At 41.3% G+C, this 19,386-nt stretch overlaps 1 protein-coding gene and 1 long non-coding RNA gene across 6 annotated transcripts in view; one reads left to right on the top strand and one right to left on the bottom strand.

Annotated features, from left to right (window-relative positions):
- The window catches only part of LOC114019274, a 66,194-nt gene extending 64,553 nt beyond the window's left edge, over positions 1–1,641 (top strand). The window contains exon 3 of the long non-coding RNA XR_005224778.2: positions 1,541–1,641. This is a non-coding gene — a long non-coding RNA (uncharacterized LOC114019274). The remainder of the gene's footprint in view (positions 1–1,540) is intronic.
- Positions 1–19,386, bottom strand: part of PIBF1 (progesterone immunomodulatory binding factor 1) — a 165,296-nt gene that overhangs the window by 38,985 nt on the left and 106,925 nt on the right. For all 5 annotated transcript variants that reach the window (XM_043533820.1, XM_043533839.1, XM_037895180.2 and 2 more), the window contains exon 14: positions 13,273–13,375. In XM_043533820.1, coding sequence (XP_043389755.1) covers positions 13,273–13,375 — 103 coding nt within the window. The remainder of the gene's footprint in view (positions 1–13,272; positions 13,376–19,386) is intronic.

The following is a 19,386-nucleotide window of genomic DNA, read 5'->3' as shown; positions in this document are numbered from 1 at the left end:
CTTCAAATTCCCCATTATAAGATATTGTTAGAAAGATGAAAGGCCTAAATTTTTAAGTCTAAAGGTAGAAACCTAAATCTATAAATTAGCTAAATTATGTCAGCTAAATTAGAAGCCTGATTGTCAGAGGTCATAAGTACCACCACTCCCTTAAAGTTAATCCACTACCCGACTCCTTCTAGTCCCCGCCCTGGTGTAGGAACCATTATGCCAAATGGAGATTGTTAGAACTCACTGGCCATTGCCCCCTCTAACTTCTGCCACATCCCCTAGCCAACACAGTTGACTCTATGGAAGACAGAGTTTCACACACAGAGGGAATGCTCATTTAGTACAACTGTGTAGACCCTGTATGCTGCAGGAGCAACACAAAGGGGCCATATCATGGGTCAAGATCTGGCTCATTAATTTTAAGGGAATTGTCTTAATTTACTGCCACAGACACAAGTGAAAAGTATTCTGTTTCTGAGATATTGACTATATTATTTGATCTTAACTCATTTTTGGCCCTTTAATCTATTGTTTTATCTTTCGCTTGTATTCCTATTAGTCCTTCCCTTTACAGATCCTTTGTGATTTCCTTGTTTACTGTTTATCCTTGCTGCTATTCTTTGGTTGACTGTATTAACTTTTATAGTTTTTGACAGAAATGTAATAAACTTTTTTTAAATTCCTCCATAGTTTCTGAATGTTAAATCAAATTCCCAATATTAAAATCAAGTTGTGATAACATACTACTCTCTTCTCACGTTTACTAAAATTAGCACACGTTCAGAATATCATATGATTTTGTTTGACTGCATAACAGCTTTTATGTACCTCAGACGATATTTTAGATACTTACGTATTTTATTAATTTAGCCAGTGTTTCAGGGAATTACTGTGTATTTTAAACCTACCATTGTTCAACCTCAAATCTATTAAAAGCTATCATTTATTGCTATAAACATTTCCATTTTATCTCCCACAAAGTCAAACAAGTTTTCAATTGCTTTTCCGTTCAATTATCTTTAAATGCTGTAGCTGTGCTTCCTAATATATGCGAAAATACATAAGTAAAAAATGTCAGTCAGTTATAAAAGTAAGTTCATGAATATGGTATTACGATAAAATATATATTGTTTGAACCCATTTACATTAGCCTGCCATTCTTCACCTTTGAAAGGCAAACAGCGCTATTATGTTTTTATTTTTAGACTCATCCATATGCTAGAAAAGAGCACCTACTTTAATAATGATTATGATGTAACTGAAAAATGCAACAAAAATAATATTCAAATATAACTCAAGTGCAACAGTACAATTTTATATCATCCATTACATTGAATATAAAAATCTTCTTCTGATGATACAATTTTTGCTAATTTAGTAAAAATGACATGAGCCTTTGTTCTTACTCTATAACCATTACTTAATAGGAATGCAAACACAGCACAGATTTAAACAAGCACAATATAGTTTTAAACAAAATAAAATAGTTTTTAATTTCATACTGTCTCATGTCAGCTAACAATCAAATACTTTCCCTTTTTTGTTATAGGTTATCTTTCAAGTATCTTTTACAAGAACCTTTCCAAACACGCTCCCTGCTACAGTGTAGACATACTCTAAGAGGCACAGCACAGAACTCACAGACTAAGGAGAAATAAGAGAAAGGTATTTTAAAGCAACATTAGTGCTTTCTGATTCTGAGCTGTTCTGGAGACCGGTGCAGTCTCCAATGCAGTACAGGTAGCCCTCCAGGGCTGTCTACAGTAGAGCCTGTCCCCAGCCATGCTGTCCACATTTTCTGCAACACTGTATATTGCAGCTTCATTCCCCACACCAGAGCTAGCGAGGGGATCCTGGAATGTAGCCTGCTGCAGTCTCTCTCAGCCCTGGTCTACACTAGGACTTTAGGTTGAATTTAGCAGCGTTAAATCAATGTAAACCTGCACCCATCCACATGATGAAGCCCTTTATTTCGACTCAAAGGGCTCTTAAAATCGATTTCCGTACTCCACCCCTGACAAGTGGATTAGCGCTTAAATCGGCCTTGCCGGGTCGAATTTGGGGTACTGTGGACACAATTTGACGGTATTGGCCTCCGGGAGCTATCCCAGAGTGCTCCATTGTGACCGCTCTGGACAGCACTCTCAACTCAGATGCACTGGCCAGGTAGACAGGAAAAGGCCTGCAAACTTTTGAATCTCATTTCCTGTTTGGCCAGCGTGGCAAGCTGCAGGTGACCATGCAGAGCTCATCAGCAGAGGTGACCATGATGGAGTCCCAGAATCGCAAAAGAGCTCCAGCATGGACCGAACGGGAGGTACGGGATCTGATCGCTGTATGGGGAGAGGAATCCGTGCTATCAGAACTCCGTTCCAGTTTTCGAAATGCCAAAACCTTTGTCAAAATCTCCCAAGACATGAAGGACAGAGGCCATAACAGGGATCCGAAGCAGTGCCGCGAGAAACCTAAGGAATTGAGGCAAGCCTACCAGAAAACCAGAGGGGCGAACGGCCGCTCCGGGTCAGAGCCCCAAACATGCCGCTTCTATGATGAGCTGCATGCCATTTTAGGGGGTTCAGCCACCACTACCCCAGCCATGTTGTTTGACTCCTTCAATGGAGATGGAGGCAACACGGAAGCAGGTTTTGGGGACGAAGATGATGATGAGGTTGTAGATAGCTCACAGCAAGCAAGCGGAGAAACTGGTTTTCCCGACAACCGGGAACTGTTTCTCACCCTGGACCTGGAGCCAGTACCCCCCAAACCCACCCAAGGCTGCCTCCTGGACCCGGCAGGTGGAGAAGGGACCTCCGGTGAGTGTACCTTTTAAAATACTATACATGGTTTAAAAGCAACCACGTGAAAGGATTAATTTGCCCTGGCATTCCCGGCTCTCCTGGATGTACTCCCAAAGCCTTTGCAAAAGGTTTCTGGGGAGGGCAGCCTTATGGCGTCCTTCATGGTAGGACACTTTACCACTCCAGGCCAGTAACACGTACTCGGGAATCATTGTACAACAAAGCATTGCAGTGTATGTTTGCTGGCGTTCAAACAACATCCGTTCTTTATCTCTCTGTGTTAGCCTCAGGAGACTGAGATATCATTCATGGTCTCCTGGTTGAAATATGGTGCTTTTCTTCAGGGAACATTCAGAGGAGCCCGTTCCTGCTGGGCTGTTTGCCTGCGGCTGAACAGAAATGTTCCCCGCTGTTAGCCACGGGGAGGGTTGAGGGGGTAGCCACGCGGTGGGGGCAGGCAAAATGCAACCTTGTAACAAAAGCACATGTGCTATATATGTAATGTTAATAGCAAGGTTTACCCTGAAAGACTGTAGCCACTGTTTTATAAAATGTGTCTTTTTAAATACCACTGTCCCTTTTTTTTTCTCCACCAGCTGCATGTGTTTCAATGATCAGAGGATCTTCTCCTTCCCAGAGGCTAGTGAAGATTAGAAAGAAAAAAAAACGCACTCGTGATGAAATGTTCTCTGAGCTCATGCTGTCCTCCCACACTGACAGAGCACAGACGAATGCATGGAGGCAAATAATGTCAGAGTGCAGGAAAGCACAAAATGACCGGGAGGAGAGGTGGCAGGCTGAAGAGAGTAAGTGGCGGGCTGAAGACAGGGCTGAAGCTCAAATGTGGTGGCAGCATGATGAGAGGAGGCAGGATTCAATGCTGAGGCTGCTGGAGGACCAAACCAGTATGCTCCAGTGTATGGTTGAGCTGCAGCAAAAGCAGCTGGAGCACAGACTGCCACTACAGTCCCTGTGTAACCAACCGCCCTCCTCCCCAAGTTCCATAGCCTCCACACCCAGACGCCCAAGAATGCGGTGGGGGGGCCACCAGCCAACCAGCCACTCCGCCACAGAGGATTGCCCCCCAAAAAGAAGGCTGGCATTCAATAAATTTTAAAGTTGTAAACTTTTAAAGTGCTGTGTGGCATTTTCCTTCCCTCCTCCACCACCCCTCCTGGGCTACCTTGGTAGTCGTCCCCCTATTTGTGTGATGAATGAATAAAGAATGCATGAATGTGAAGCAACAATGACTTTATTGCCTCTGCAAGCAATGATTAAAGGGAGGGAGGAGGGTGGTTAGCTTACAGGGAAGTAGAGTGAACCAAGGGGCGGGGGGTTTCATTAAAGAGAACTTTCACACCGTATCCTGGCCACTCATGAAACTGGTTTTCAAAGCTTCTCTGATGCGTACCGCGCCCTCCTGTGCTCTTCTAACCGCCCTGGTGTCTGGCTGCGCGTAACCAGCAGCCAGGCGATTTGCCTCAACCTCCCATCCCGCCATAAACGTCTCCCCCTTACTCTCACAGATATTGTGGAGCACACAGCAAGCAGTAATAACAGTGGGAATATTGGTTTCGCTGAGGTCTAAGCGAGTCAGTCAACTGCGCCAGCGCGCCTTTAAACGTCCAAATGCACATTCTACCACCATTCTGCACTTGCTCAGCCTGTAGTTGAACAGCTCCTGACTACTATCCAGGCTGCCTGTGTACGGCTTCATGAGCCATGGAATTAAGGGGTAGGCTGGGTCCCCAAGGATAACTATAGGCATTTGAACGTCCCCAACAGTTATTTTCTGGTCTGGGAATAAAGTCCCTTCCTGCAGCTTTTGAAACAGACCAAAGTTCCTGAAGATGCGAGCATCATGTACCTTTCCCGGCCATCCCACATTGATGTTGGTGAAACATCCCTTGTGATCCACCAGAGCTTGCAGCACTATTGAAAAGTACCCCTTGCGGTTTATGTACTCGCCGGCTTGGTGCTCCGGTGCCAAGATAGGGATATGGGTTCCGTCTATGGCCCCACCACAGTTAGGGAATCCCATTGCAGCAAAGTCATCCACTATGACCTGCACATTTCCCAGGGTCACTACCCTTGATATCAGCAGATCTTTGATTGCGTGGGCTACTTGCATCACAGCAGCCCCAACAGTAGATTTGCCCACTCCAAATTGATTCCCAACTGACCGGTAGCTGTCTGGCGTTGCAAGCTTCCACAGGGCTATCGCCACTCGCTTCTCAACTGTGAGGGCTGCTCTCATCTTGGTATTCATGCGCTTCAGGGCAGGGGAAAGCAAGTCACAAAGTTCCATGAAAGTGCCCTTATGCATGCGAAAGTTTCGCAGCCACCGGGAATCGTCCCAGACCTGCAACACTATGCGGTCCCACCAGTCTGTGCTTGTTTCCCAAGCCCAGAATCGGCGTTCCACAGCATGAACCTGCCCCATTAGCACCATGATGCATGCATTGGCAGGGCCCATGTTTTCAGAGAAATCTGTGTCCATGTCCTGATCACTCACATGACCGCGCTGACGTTGCCTCCTCGCCCGGTATCGCTCTGCCAGGTTCTGGTACTGCATATACTGCTGGATAATGCGTGTGGTGTTTAATGTGCTCCTAATTGCCAAAGCGAGCTGAGCGGCCTCCATGCTTGCCTTGGTATGGCGTCCGCACAGAAAAAAGGCGCGGAACGATTGTCTGCCGTTGCTCTGACGGAGGGAGGGGTGACTGACGACATGGCTTACAGGGTTGGCTTCAGGGAGCTAAAATCAACAAAGGGGGTGGCTTTACATCAAGGAGTATTTCAGGCAGGACTTCACGGAGGGTTCCAATAAGAAATGGTGCACCTAAGTTATTGTTCTTATTGGAACACGGAGGTTAGTCTGGCCTCTGATTGATACATGGCTAGATTTACCTCGCTGCACCTTCTCTGTGAGTGACTGCAGTGTGACCTAGAGGAATGAGTCCCTTAGATGGGGGAGGGGCGGGAAGCAAATGAGTACAAAACAAATCTGGTCTATTTCTTGTTTTGATCCACTCCATCTATCTTTTACATCTTTGGCTGGCAGCAGACGGTGCAGAAGGACTACATGCCATCCACATCTCAGGGCTGCCCGGCAGAAGATGGTGCAATATGACTGCTATCCATCCTCATCTCTTGCCTGCCCGGCAGAAGATAGTACAGTACGACTGCTAGCAATCCGTATTGCCTGCCTGCTCACCATAAGGCGGTTCAATAGGACTGACTGCAGGACTAAAGAGAATGACCTGGTCAAGTCACTCCAAATTTAGTCCCTGCACTCATTTCTGCCCAGGCGCTCCTGGCAGACGCGGCCAGGAGCACCTCGGACATGACGATGACGGCTACCAGTCATATTGCACCGTCTGCTGCCAGAAGGCAATGGGTTGCTGCTACTGTGTAGCAATGCAGTACCGCATCTGCCAGCACCCAGGAGACATACGGTGACGGTTACCTGAGCGGGCTCCATGCTTGCCGTGGTATGGCGTCTGCACAGGTAACTCAGGAAAAAAGGCGCGAAACGATTGTCTGCCCTTGCTTTCACGGAGGGAGGGAGGGAAGGAACGGGGGCCTGACGATATGTACCCAGAACCACCCGCGACAATGTTTTAGCCCCATCAGGCATTGGGATCTCAACCCAGAATTCCAATGGGCAGCGGAGACTGCGGGAACTGTGGGATAGCTACCCACAGTGCAACACTCCGGAAGTCGATGCTTGCCTCGGTACTGTGGAAGCACTCCGCCGAGTTAATGCACTTAATGCACTTAGAGCATTTTCTGCAGGGAAACACACACTCGAATATATAAAACCGATTTCTAAAAAACCGACTTCTATACATTCGACCTAATTCCGTAGTGTAGACATACCCTCAGTTCCTGCACTGAAGGAATTTGCCCTTGGCTAGCTCAGGGGCTTTTAGAACCCTTTTACACCACACCAGCCCCTTTACCCAGCATACAGGCAAGGGTCAGAACACAGGAAAAATGCTACCTTTTTAATTTTAACTGGTGTGTTTATATCAGTGTTGTTCCACTAGTGCAACCAACACACACACACACTCGCAGAATAAGCCAGACCTTTGGAAAGAAACAGAAGTAAGAAGCACTCAGTAATACCAACCTAAGCGTTCACAAACCATGGGTCATGCTCTGAAAAATCTTGAATGGCTTAAAATTAATGAGATCTGAAAATTAACACACTGAGTTTTTATTTGCCTTTTGGCATTGAAGCATTTAGGGTTCATATTATCAAGCTTTTCTCAACAACCCTGACAGCTAAAACTTCACTTAAAAAAAAAATATGAAAGCTGAGATTCTCATGAAATAACCAGATTCCTGCACCTGTGGCTTTAAAAAAAACAGTATTTATCATGATAAAGTTGCAATACTTGGCAACACTCCAGTGCAAGTTACTTTTTACATTGGTGCAGGAACAAATGTGCAAAAAAACTAGTGTAGGCACCTCAGTTTGTTCATCTTATTGAAATCAACTGACTTAGTTTTAGTATTATACTTTTTAAAAATAAATGTACTATCTAGTGGAACTTCAAACTCTGAAAATCTCTGAAACAACTAATGAGAAAAAAAATCAATTAATGTAGATGAGATAGACTAACAAATGTAATAGCATGGTTCCCAGAATAGCAAAGGAACTCTCAGAACCTTTTACCAGGTAGGAAACAAATCATTCCTGTTCTATTCCCTGAAAAAATTACAGAATTATTGGAACTAAAGACAGTGCTAAATGTTACATGGCAGGACTGCATCACAAGTGATTACAAAATCATTCTGCAAAAGAAGTGTAGACTGAAGACCAAACATCAGATACTTCTACTGTCAAATCTTGGTGTGTGCAGACATATAGGCTACTGCCTGACCATTTTTTGTGTGCCAAAGAATACCTTTGAATGCCCAGATACAGACAGTTCTAACAGAATGAACTTCAACTGAAGAGGGAGACATTTTTCTAGTTAGTTTATAAAATTCTTGGATAGATGAAACAATCCACATTTGCCAAAGATGAGAGAAACCAGCTGTCTCATTTTTTTTCTGCTTAAAAAAAAATAAAAAACCTTATTTCCTTAAGAAACTAGTCCTACTTAAATAATATTTTACGACTTTCCTAAGATCTAGAGAATGCACAGTAATCTTCTCTCACTCCCATTTGAAAAAAAACCCGAGGAGGGGGAATAGCTATTTCCGCTCTGTAGAGAAATTCCAAGTTCACTTTAGAGGAAAAAAAAGAGAGAGATCAAATACCTTTAATCAATTGATGAGGAATCAGAAATAATGCTTGATATCCACTAGCTTTCCAAGACTAAGAACTATCAAAGAGTCTTTTTATTAAGATGACAAAATGAGTCTTCATATAACAGCTGCAATAGAGATCCATTTAAAGCTTGGAATATTAATCTTAACTTGCAGGGTGGGCTGTCAAATGGAATACAGAATACAGGAGCTGCCATATCAAATTAAACCAATCTCATCCAGCCCCAGTCCAGCTCTGGAAGTTTCAGAAGGTGTAAAACAACATAATGAAGAATTATTCATTAATATATGTATAGGGTAGTTTCTCGCTAACTCCACACGATTAGTAGTTTTTGCCCCAAAGAATGAAGGTTGATAATCCTCACATTTTCACATGTTGCATCTGATGATCTTAGTGATTATGAAAATATCGAATCCTTCTTTGAATTCAGCTACACTCCTGCTTTAAATAATGACTTCCAAAGTTTAATTATATGCTATAATTGTAGTTCAGATTGTTTCTTTCAATATGCATTACCTTGCCCTTGTCTACATTTAGTTTCATCTGCCTTCATGTTGCTGAGTCGCTTATTTTTGCTATATTAGTCAGAATCATCTCTAGACCTGACTATTATCAACAACTGAAGAACTATCACTGAGATTTGTCCACTAGAACAGAGGGATGTGTCAGAACTGTATTTTGACGAGTGGTAAAAGTGGAAGCAGAAGACTTACCTGGCAAGGGAACATACAGTGAGGAAGACCAGAAAATGAACTACCAAAAAATGGGAAGAACCAAGAGACAGAAATATTAAATTTAAATGTGGTCAAAGTAAAGAATACTGGAGATCCTAAGGAAGGTTGAGAAGTAAACGTTTCATGTAGGAGCTCTAATTTTGCCTACATATTGGAAGAAAAACCATGGGGACTTGCAGGCTCAGGTGTACATAACAGTCCTCAACTCCAAGACGGAGAGTTCCAATACTGGTTCCATTTGACCTGAGCAAGAATGGCAACCCATACGTTTTAATTACTGCACACAGGCCCTGATCTTGAAAAATCTTACACACGTTTAACTTTAAACATGTGAATAGTCTCACTAAGTTCAACAGTACTACTACTATGCTTAAAGTTAACTAGTCTTTGTAAGATTGGGGCTATACTTTGTAAAATGGAAAACTGCCAATTTTAAGTGTTCTTTTTAGCATATGAAAGGGTGAATGAGAATCAGAAAAAATAGATTAACAATAAAAAAAATTCAAAATATTTTTTCTGGTTACAGATTAAGACATAGAGGGCTTAAGTAGTTTCTCATTTCTTTATGATGCTACCACTCATTTACTACTGGTTTCTTGGAAACAAACACTACAGAGATAAATATGAATGTATCAGGTCACAAAGTATTATGAAAAATATATATTCTGTCAATAATTTCTCAGTGTTAGTCCTTGTAACAAAAAAAAAAAAAGACAACAAATAATCTTTTTTCAATGGTTTCACTGCTCTATTTGATTTTTTAGAATCTCCAACCCTTGCCTACCTCTTTGTAGCCTTAAATAAATTTCTAATGTAAGAAATGAATTTCTCATTGTATAGTAACTGTTAATTTTACTGACTTAAAGAGGCAAGGTGGGTGAGGTAATATCTTTTATTGGACCAACTTCTGTAGATGAGAGAAAAGCTTTTGAGCCTACACAGAGCTCTTCTTTAGGTCCAAAACAGCGACAAGAACACTGAATACAATTTTACTAAACATAATGCATATTTCTAAACCTCCTGCTTATGGTAGCCATCTTTCTGAAGAGAGATACCACATGTAACACCAGCTCAATAGGAGCCTTCTGTCCTTGAGAAGCTAGCTTCCATTCTACCTGATAATCAGAGGAGCTTTGTGTGTAGTATTAAACACAATGTTTTAGCCTTGTACAGGAACTTCTAAAAAAAAATGTTTAAAATTAGTTGAAGTCAGTAGGCTGTGGATCAAGCCCTAAGTGCTCATCTGCTTAAGAGCCTATGAAAAGATAGAAGGTGGCTTAACATATCAGGTGAACAGAATCACTAAGATTTCCCTATTTGTTTGTGATATAATACTAATTTAGCAATAATTTCAAAAGTTCAAATCTCCCATGTTAACAAATCAGATGACTTTAAAAAAAATTTTTTTTTATATGATAGTGCTATTTTAAACCCAAACTTTCAGGAATATTCTTCAGCATGAAATTACAAAAAATCAAAACCAAACCAAACCCAATTTTTTGTTTTTAAGGAATTATCATTGTTTCAGTTTCTGACTTGAAATAATTTTTATTTTCTTCACAGTCTTCACCAGTAAACAGAAAATATTTTTCCTTGGTTTATGATCACTTACCCTATGTCTCAAAACCATAACTTTAAACATGTGAGTAGCCATAAGCCATGAACACCTGGCAGAGCTACAGTCATACTTGGGTCAAAGAAGGATATCACTGAAGCCTAGATAATACAGAACTATTACCATAGTAGTCAGTGCTTAAGGGGTCTCTTGGAATTTCACATTCTCTTCATTTGATCTCAAACTAATTTCCTCAATTCACATTTAAGAGAATATCAGCTTTCCCACCTTTCCTCCATCCCCATTTTCAGTGAGGATACAAAAGGAATCCAACTGGAAATCAAAAGGTAATGGCAACCTTCCAAGCTACAGTGAAAAAATAAGCCCCTCTCAGTCTGAGATACCAACATGAGATCCCATTCTTAGTAGATTGGACATATATAAAAAATATAATCATGTGTCCTCTGCGGGGCTTGACTCCCTCTCCTTTGGGCTCAGATGCCCTGTGAAGCTCTGACAGAAACACTAGGTTTGGTTCATTCATGATTTTGCAAGGGGGGGGGGGGGGGGGGGGAAAAGAGAGAGAGAGAGGGAATAATAAGGGATTGTACTCTCCCAAACAATACATACTCGTAGAGCCTAAATAGATTGCATGGACCTTACTATAAAGATCATCCCCCTCTCTTTTCCTACAGGCTTTGTACAAAAGTGAAATAGTTAATTTTGACACTTAATTATCAGTAGATATCTGAATTAATAACGCACTAAAATGAACAGGATCAGCTCAGACCTCTCAAGAATTATTACTGTTTCAAGCTCTCTACAAACTTGGGTACATTATGTTATATTTTTACACTCCATTCACATTTAGACAGTTTTCCTTGTAATCACAAGGGATTTAATAAAAAGCGCTGCCTAATTTGGGAAGGAAATTCGGCAGGAAAAAAGACATTCCTGGGATCTTGACCAGCAAGGGGAAGGAAAAAGTGCTGCTCCTCCAACTCCTCTTTGGCACCCTCACGCATGGGGAGGTCTTCATAAGAGCTTGAAGGCCATTATTTCCCACCCCTGAAGCCTGATTGCCCCATTAGTGGGCTGCAGGGACATCTGACTGGTCCAAAGGCACAGAGGGGTGGACAATTTATATTGTTTCTCACAGGCATGGACTGCTGAACTCAAACACCCTTCCCTTGGGTTTATTTTTTCCCCTTTTCTGTTATTATAGCTAGATTTCCCACCTCTGGATTTTTGCCAGGGCCCTATTAGGGGGCTAGGAAGAACTTTTCCTAAATTGCAGAGTGGCGGCTAGTGATATAGGTTCTTCTTTTTCTTCACAGAACACAGGATTTGGCCAGGGATGTGGGGGATGGTACTGTGGTACTGATAGCCATTTGTTGCAACTGTATACAAGTGTCCTGTGCAGGTACTAGGGGGATCAGAGTTGCTGGTGTAGACATGGAATGGGCTGGTCCATTGTGCATTGTATGGCAAACGATTGCTTCAGTGTCTGGTGCTGTGGCACTCCTTGTTTAAAGCCTCGTTCCATGCACAGAGAGTGAGATAATCTGCAAGTGTTTGTTCCTGATCCTTGGGGAGATTTGGCAGGAGGAGGACTGCTCTGTCTTTACAGCTGTGTATGGGATCTTCTGTGGGCACAATCAGCCCAGTGGTCTTCTTGGAAGTAACTGCCAGATGTCCTTTCCCTACCTCTCTGGTGTAATTATGAAAAGTTGTATCCTTGGCTTTAATCAGAATCTCTGTCTGCTTTCATTCACTAAGGAGTTTGAACCAATAAAAGTTTAGTTTCTGGAGCACATGAAGGAAACTTGAGAGCGGTAGGGGTACGCTGTTCCTCTGCACGCCATCCCAATTCAATCTGTGGCTGGCAGTGTGAAATTACTATAAATTTACCTTCAACATAATTAAAACAGCTTTTAAAGTGTTTAAAGTTTTATGATTGACAGGCCTCAAAACTTGTCACCTAGAAATGTCAGTCAGAGCTGTTCCAAATTAAAGGGACATTTGTAAGAATACAGTATAGTTCTGTTATTCAAATTAAGTGGTACGATAATCTTAAAATCAAACTATTAAACCTCACAACTAAAGCATAATCTGCCTGGGACTTCAATAAGGTGGTAATGTCACCTCTGATAATTTAAGACTAATGAAGCTCTTTCATTCCTAAAATGAGAGTCTGAAGGAAAATGTAAAAATTTCTAGGCATTACTGAATTTGAGTCTGTGGGATTTCATTCTGTTTTCATTATTCACTCTCCATGTCAAGTAATATGACTTTAGCTAGTAAAGTGATAAAAATAATGTACTGTAAAATATATAAGTACTCATCAATCATTAAACTAACATTACGTTAGGGAACATTTTTTAAAAAACAGAATACAGAACTTTCCTGAAAGTAATTAGCATAATGATATTATCAGATATCACCCAGAAATAACCTAAATTTGTGTGTTAAGAGACTAAAGGGCCTGAACAAATATAGCAAAAGTAGGGAGCTATAACAGATAAGTAATATCTTAAAAAGTGATTTAAAAAAGCAGACCTGTGTCAGAAGTAATGAGGTACTAGTTGAAAAATTAACCATCATAGAAAATACCAAACTAGTTTTGCTAGTTAGTCATCTGCTCAGAAATCAGAGCTTATATTTTTGTCTAGCCTACATTTTTGTTTAGTCTGTAAAGTAATCTCTCCTTTTGATCTCTGTTTTACAATACAGTATAAATTGCTTTGAAAAGGTTTAGCATAAATGTGTTTTTGTTAATTGTAAGGTCATTTTTAGACAGCAAGCAAATACATAATAAACTTTGTTCAGAAAATAACTATTCTGTAAAGGACTACTCTGCAATATTTATAGTCTCGTTATATATTTTTTTCTTTTGTGGAAGTAATTTACCTCTTGTGAAATCTGTGTGACTTGTTCTTTCTGATGTTCCAGATCTTTTACAAGCAATGAGTTTTGCTTTTCTAGCTGCAGTAACCTTCTTGCCAAGTGAACACTGTGCCAATAAATAAGTAAGCAAATAAATAAATAAATAAATGCATATACATACATACATAAATAAAGTTCATGTGGAATGTTTTCCAAAACATGCAAAATGATTTCTAGCACTTATATTTGAGAACTTGCTTGCTTTAATTTTTCACTAATGCTAAAATGTAAAGAGGTAAAAAATACACAGTAAAATGTTATAAATAATAGTCAAAATTGGAAGAACAAGTCAATAGAGCCCTGCAAATCTATGGGTATCCACAGACCATTCTTATGGATCACAGTTTGGATGTGCATGAGGCAGGAAGTCTCTAGGGACAAGTTGGGGGCAGTTGAGGGTTTGGCACAGCCCTGTGTCACTGTTGTGTGGTGACCTGTGGAGCTGTTATGTACAGCCCCGCAAATCTGCAGACAATTTATACAGCTTGTGGATCAAATGCAGATACAAATGTTTGTATCCGCGCAGGGCTCTATAAGTCAATGCTACAATTTTAACTGCACCAAAGTAACATCCCCACAAAAACGTAATTGTGATACGTTGTTCACTAAGGTAATTTACCTCTATCACTTTACAATGTTATATTAGTTCAGTGTAAGTAATTATATTGGAAGGCTCTTACCTTCCAAAACAAAAACATAAAACAAAAAATATACTGTACTCTATACACAAAATAATTTTATGTGATATTATAATTATGTATAACACTGAAATGGATTTCAGGATGTAATGGTTACTTATCTGACAGCCTGAGTAGAGATAGGCTGACCATTCATTCTGTTGAAAAATACTAGGAACAATCTAGAAGAATTCCTAAATGGCTTTATTCTGTCCAGATTGTAAGAAAGAGAATTGACAACATCCAAGGGGTGGAGTTTATCTTCACCCAGGGTAATGTGAGGCTTGGGGAAGAAGACAGTAAAGGTGGATCATCTGGTTAGAATGAATGTCAGAAACCACTCTGGGTAAAAACCTGGGCTGAGGTCTTAAAGTCACTTTGCCACTGTCGAATGGAGCTTAAGGTGGCTCCACCATGAGGGCCTTGAAATCTCACCTACTCTCCTGGCTGATGTAATAGCCTCTAGGAAAGCAGTCTTCATGAATAGATGGTACAAGGAATATACTGAAGTCTCATTTAGCCTGCTAAAACAATGTTGAGGTTTCAGGAAGTGGAGTCTCCCTGAATGGCAGGAAAACATGAATGAGACCTTTGAGAACTTCAGCTATTGTTGAATGAGAGAAAACAGTGTGGTCTTCCACCAGAAGCTGGTGAGCAATGGTACCAGCAACAATGGTACCAGCTCAGACAGCGCATCAGGATGCTGCCCCCACATCTGGCCAAAGATGCCCCTCCTATGATTTCTCCTTTTTTTACATTGATACAAACAAGTTATGTATTACATTCCAGACGTTGCTAATTATCACCCTTCTCCTTGTACCTGCTACTGTGAACAAAACATCATTATCCATTATCCTGTCATCTTATCCTTATCTTACAAGGGGACGGTGTGTTCCTGTACCATCTCTTATGAAAGTGTTCATGTAATTACTTGAGAATTCTGGGTGTTCTTGTACCATCCTCTCCAGTCAGGAAAGTGCCTACTTGGTTAGCCAATAACCTAGTTTGCTAGTTTTGCCAAGGCCAGGCCTACTCTGGTTCAAAGCCTTAGGTTCACACTGTTAGTTATGCCTGGGGTTCCAACAAGGCATACAGTTAGTACTCTCTCCTTCTGGGAGATAGGGTGTGTATGGACAGGGAGGGAAAGGTCACTGTAAGTCCTTCAAAATGTGAAAAGCCTCACTGCGGGCAAAGCCTTTGAAGGAGAGGTCCTCGATGGTTGTTTGAACCTCATTCAGTATTCCCAAAGACTGCAACCAGGATGCCTTGAGCATCTCCTTTCCATACTCCTGTGGGAGTTAATCTTTTAATTGGGATACCAGGCCCAATTCAGGTAGTTGTATTTTGCCAGGAGCACTTGTTAGTTCACAATGCACATTTATAGACTGGCTAATGAGTTTCAACCTCCGGCCAACTTTTTAGGGCCTTATCCCTGGGAGTCACTTCAGTGAAACCCTGTTTGCTGGTACCTCTTGTGGACCATGGCTATGACCAGAGAATCTGGTGTCTGGAGGCTGAAGAAATATTCAAAGCCCTTAGAAGGGACATGTCTGATTTCTTAGATGTAGGTGCCATGGGAACAGGAATCTTCCAAAAATGCCTGGCTGGTTCCAATAAGCCCTCACTTATTGGTACTGCCAGTCTCCCAGAGAACAACTACTGCAGGATACCGAATAGTTTGTCTGACTTTTCATGTGGTCTCTTGACCAGGAATTCCAATGTGTTGTCTACCCTCCTGGGAAGTTCCTAGAAGATCCAGTAGTTATCAAGTGGGGTTGGAACAACTGGGGTCACAGCATTGGCAAGTGAAAAGGATGAGATCAACTTTGGGACCCTTTGGGCTTCTATCTGCTGTAAGTTCTCCTGTTCACTCTGCATATGGTGCAGGAGGTGCCTGCTGAGCGCAGTGACCCTCTTGAAGTCTACAAGGGGAGGGTGACTTTGTTCTAGTCACCTGAGAGGCAGTTGAAACCCTGTGACTAAAGTGCATCCCCTGTGGGCCCCAGAAGGCCACGACTACATGGGATTCTAGAAAGGGGCTGTGGGCCATGACAGGTACCATGCAGTGTAATGCTCACAACTGTCCTGTAGTTTCTCCTTTCAGATGGTGTAGGGATTGGGGACTGAGGCACCTAGTTAGGTGACATATCACTCCAGTCCTTCAAGTCCAACGAGGAGAAGGAACATATCTCCTCCATGGGTGAATATTCAGGAAGGATAGGCAGCTCCTGTGGAGGCAGTACCAGTACCACAGCAGATACTTTTTTAGCAAAAGACAGCAAATAGAGACTCAGGCTTGTCCAGTACCATCAACTGGTACCGTGAATGGCATAGGTACCATGAAGAGAGGCTCCCCAAGTGAAGACACAGAAGAAAGGATGACTGGTGTGGAAGCAAAAAGAAAAGGAGTACTTGTGGCACCTTAGAGACTAACCAATTTATTTGAGCATAAGCTGTGGAAGCAGTTGATGTTAAGGTATTTGGTACAAAGCCAGAGTTTCAGTCAGACAGTGCTCTTTCAGTGCTGGGGTTTTCAGCATCAGTGCCAGAAGGTTCAATGAGTGTTCTTACACCATTGGCTTCAGTGTTGTGTACTCCAGTGCTGGCTGCCTTGGTGTGTGCTGTTTTGGTGCTGGATGTTTTGATCCAAAGCTGCTGGTACCAGGTATATTGATGGCTGGAGAGTATGTTGAGGCTGGTCAGTGGCCAATCAGTGCCAAGGACTTAGCAGAATCCGATCTGGGCCTTAAACTGTGTCATAAGCTAGATCTGCTTGGGGCCAGACAGAAGCTCTACATCTCCGCTTACCATGATAATGTTGCTCCTTCTGTCCTCTCTCTTCAGAGGATTGGGCTGAAGAGGTGAAGGAACTTCTGGCTAACTACATGGTGGAGGAATGGGATTTCATCGGCATCAAATGGAATCAGGAGACTGGAGTGAACTGGTGGCTTACCAGGGAGCTCTGAGAGGTGGTCTGACCTGGAGGAAGTCTTCTTGCTTTCATGGGGCTCTGAAGGAGGATGAGCTTAAGTTGAGACTCCCTGGACTTCTGCGTCATTTTAGAGAAGGAACAAAATATAAAGCACTTTCATAGTATATACATTTCCCCAGACCAAAGAGGCATGTAGAGGGTCCATCACTGATGGGTATTACTCCCACGCAAGAGTAGCAGGTCTTGAATCCTGGGGATTTGGACTCTGCTATGTCCAGTGTGGTCCTGGTGTTGGAGATGGCATGGGGGCTTAAAAACCCTAAAATCTTTTTTAAAAATGCCAATGGGCCAATAGGATAAAACTAATTAAAACTATAACTAAGTGAAAAGCTAAATCGTGCAGTGTACAGAGACATGGACACTGCAGGTATTCTGTCTTCCAGCCACAGGTGGTAAACTGGAGAGTGGTTGTGGCCATCCCACCCTGGCAACAAGGTGCTAGCATGCCCCTATGGACACTGCTATTCAAAAGATTCTGATCTTGCACTCATGGGGTACATGAGCATCAGAAATGGAATACATGCAGACAATCACTTAAAGAATATTTACAGTTGGATTTAAATTGGGAACCTTTTAACATAAATCCTGATTTAATTATTTACTCTCCTCTTGTTTTTCATGTGTTTGCTTCGTTTACTAGTTAACTACATATGGCTTTGGATCTTTTGCAACTATTTTTCTCTTCCTTCTTGACCTTGCTGTGAAGTCATAATACTGAATTTATGACCAATGAAACAGACTATGTCATCACAAACATAGGCTTAAGAGTTCAGTGCAGGTTCAAGTGGAGAGACTGACTGTGGAAATAAGCTTTTATTCAGTACAAGTATATGTGAAATACCACATTAAACAGAAAGATCTGAGTGAGTGTTGCATTTTTAAAGTCTGCTCTAATGTGCAAGTCTCTATTTAAAGCAAATAAATCAAATGTGTCAACTGTTAAAATACTGATGTCTATTAGAACAGTGTTTTAAAAAAATTGATCATACTGCATACTCAGATTCTACAGAACAGTATGAAAAGCTAATTCCAAAATAAGAGCATCATTTGTTTGTGCTCTAACCATTTCTTCAATTGAAAGTTATGTACCATATCAAAAATGTAAAACTGTTTTCAAAACAAAATTGAAATATGAAGTAATGCTTTTATTTTAATCAAATTAAAGTCAAGCCTTGTTGAGCTCTTTTTACTTTGTTTAGTTATACAAGTCCACAATATTGCAGTGCACATAAAAAATAAATCTATACTTTTTCTGAAAATGTATACCTATATTCACTGAAAAAATAGTGCCAATGTGAATTAGCTAGGCTAGAGCAGTGTTTTCCAAAGTGTGAGACGTGCCTCGAGATAGGAGAGCAAAGGACTAGTTAGAGGCATGTGGAAGATGAATAAATTAAAATAGAATAGAATAAAATGGAATGACTTTAAAATTTAACAAAACATTGCAAGGTTGAAGACCTGCTTAGTTTAATCTTTCTTAAATGGGGGCTCAGCTTTTGAAAATTTGTGAAGTACTGATTTACTATATAAACACATATCTTTTCTTTTCAGGATTTATTTTCCAAAATACATTTTTAGATGAAAACGATTTTTTTAAACAACCTTGTATATCAAGTCTTCTGTTGCTTCTTTGTGTGAAACAGACTAGCCAAGTGATATCCAATAGCTGATGGGCAACAAAGAACATATAATTAACAACTTATTAAAAAAGTTTTGTTACTAGTTGATTAGACAGTGAAACTGCAGTCAGACGACTAGCAGTATTTATGTGCTTTTTCTTTCCAAATGCAAAGTGAAAAAATGACAAGACAGAAAAGAAAAAAATTCAGAAATTACCACTCTGAGGAATTACAGGTGGGAAAGCACTGATCTACTGCACTTAATTTTCAGAGAACAAGAAGTTCAAGTAAGTAATTTTTTTTTCCTCCAAAGGTACCACACTAAGGGGTTTTGACAGTCTTCCCTCATGCCACAGAGGTTTAATATGTCCTGCTGTGTCCTACAGCAGTAAGAGTGAGAGAGGTGCCAATGCACCTGCGAAAAACATCACGGAAGTCAGCTGACCTATGCCTATGCATCTATGCTTGCGCGGGAGAAGAGATCCTGCTCTCTAAGTCAATATGGAGCACCACATTGGGATGCTGCACTGATGAACCAATGATAGTGATGACTATTTCAACATAACAGAGAAGCACTTGTTTCAAGAATCCACAACTTCTGGACCTCTCATTAGTCCTGAACCAAACCTGGAGGACACTGATGGAGCCTCTTAATGACAACCTGGGATGCTCAACTCTGCCATCTGGCTTGAATCCAGGAAATGACAAAAGAAGACCAAAGTGCCTTCATGCACTCACCCTGCAACTGACATTCCAGTGCTCTGTGGGCATAGATCTTACAGACCAGCTA

Source organism: Chelonia mydas, chromosome 1 (assembly GCF_015237465.2).
Source record: "Chelonia mydas isolate rCheMyd1 chromosome 1, rCheMyd1.pri.v2, whole genome shotgun sequence".
Classification (NCBI taxonomy): Eukaryota; Metazoa; Chordata; order Testudines; family Cheloniidae; genus Chelonia; species Chelonia mydas.
Note: the sequence above shows the minus strand (reverse complement) of the source record. Positions and strands in the feature narration are given on the sequence as shown.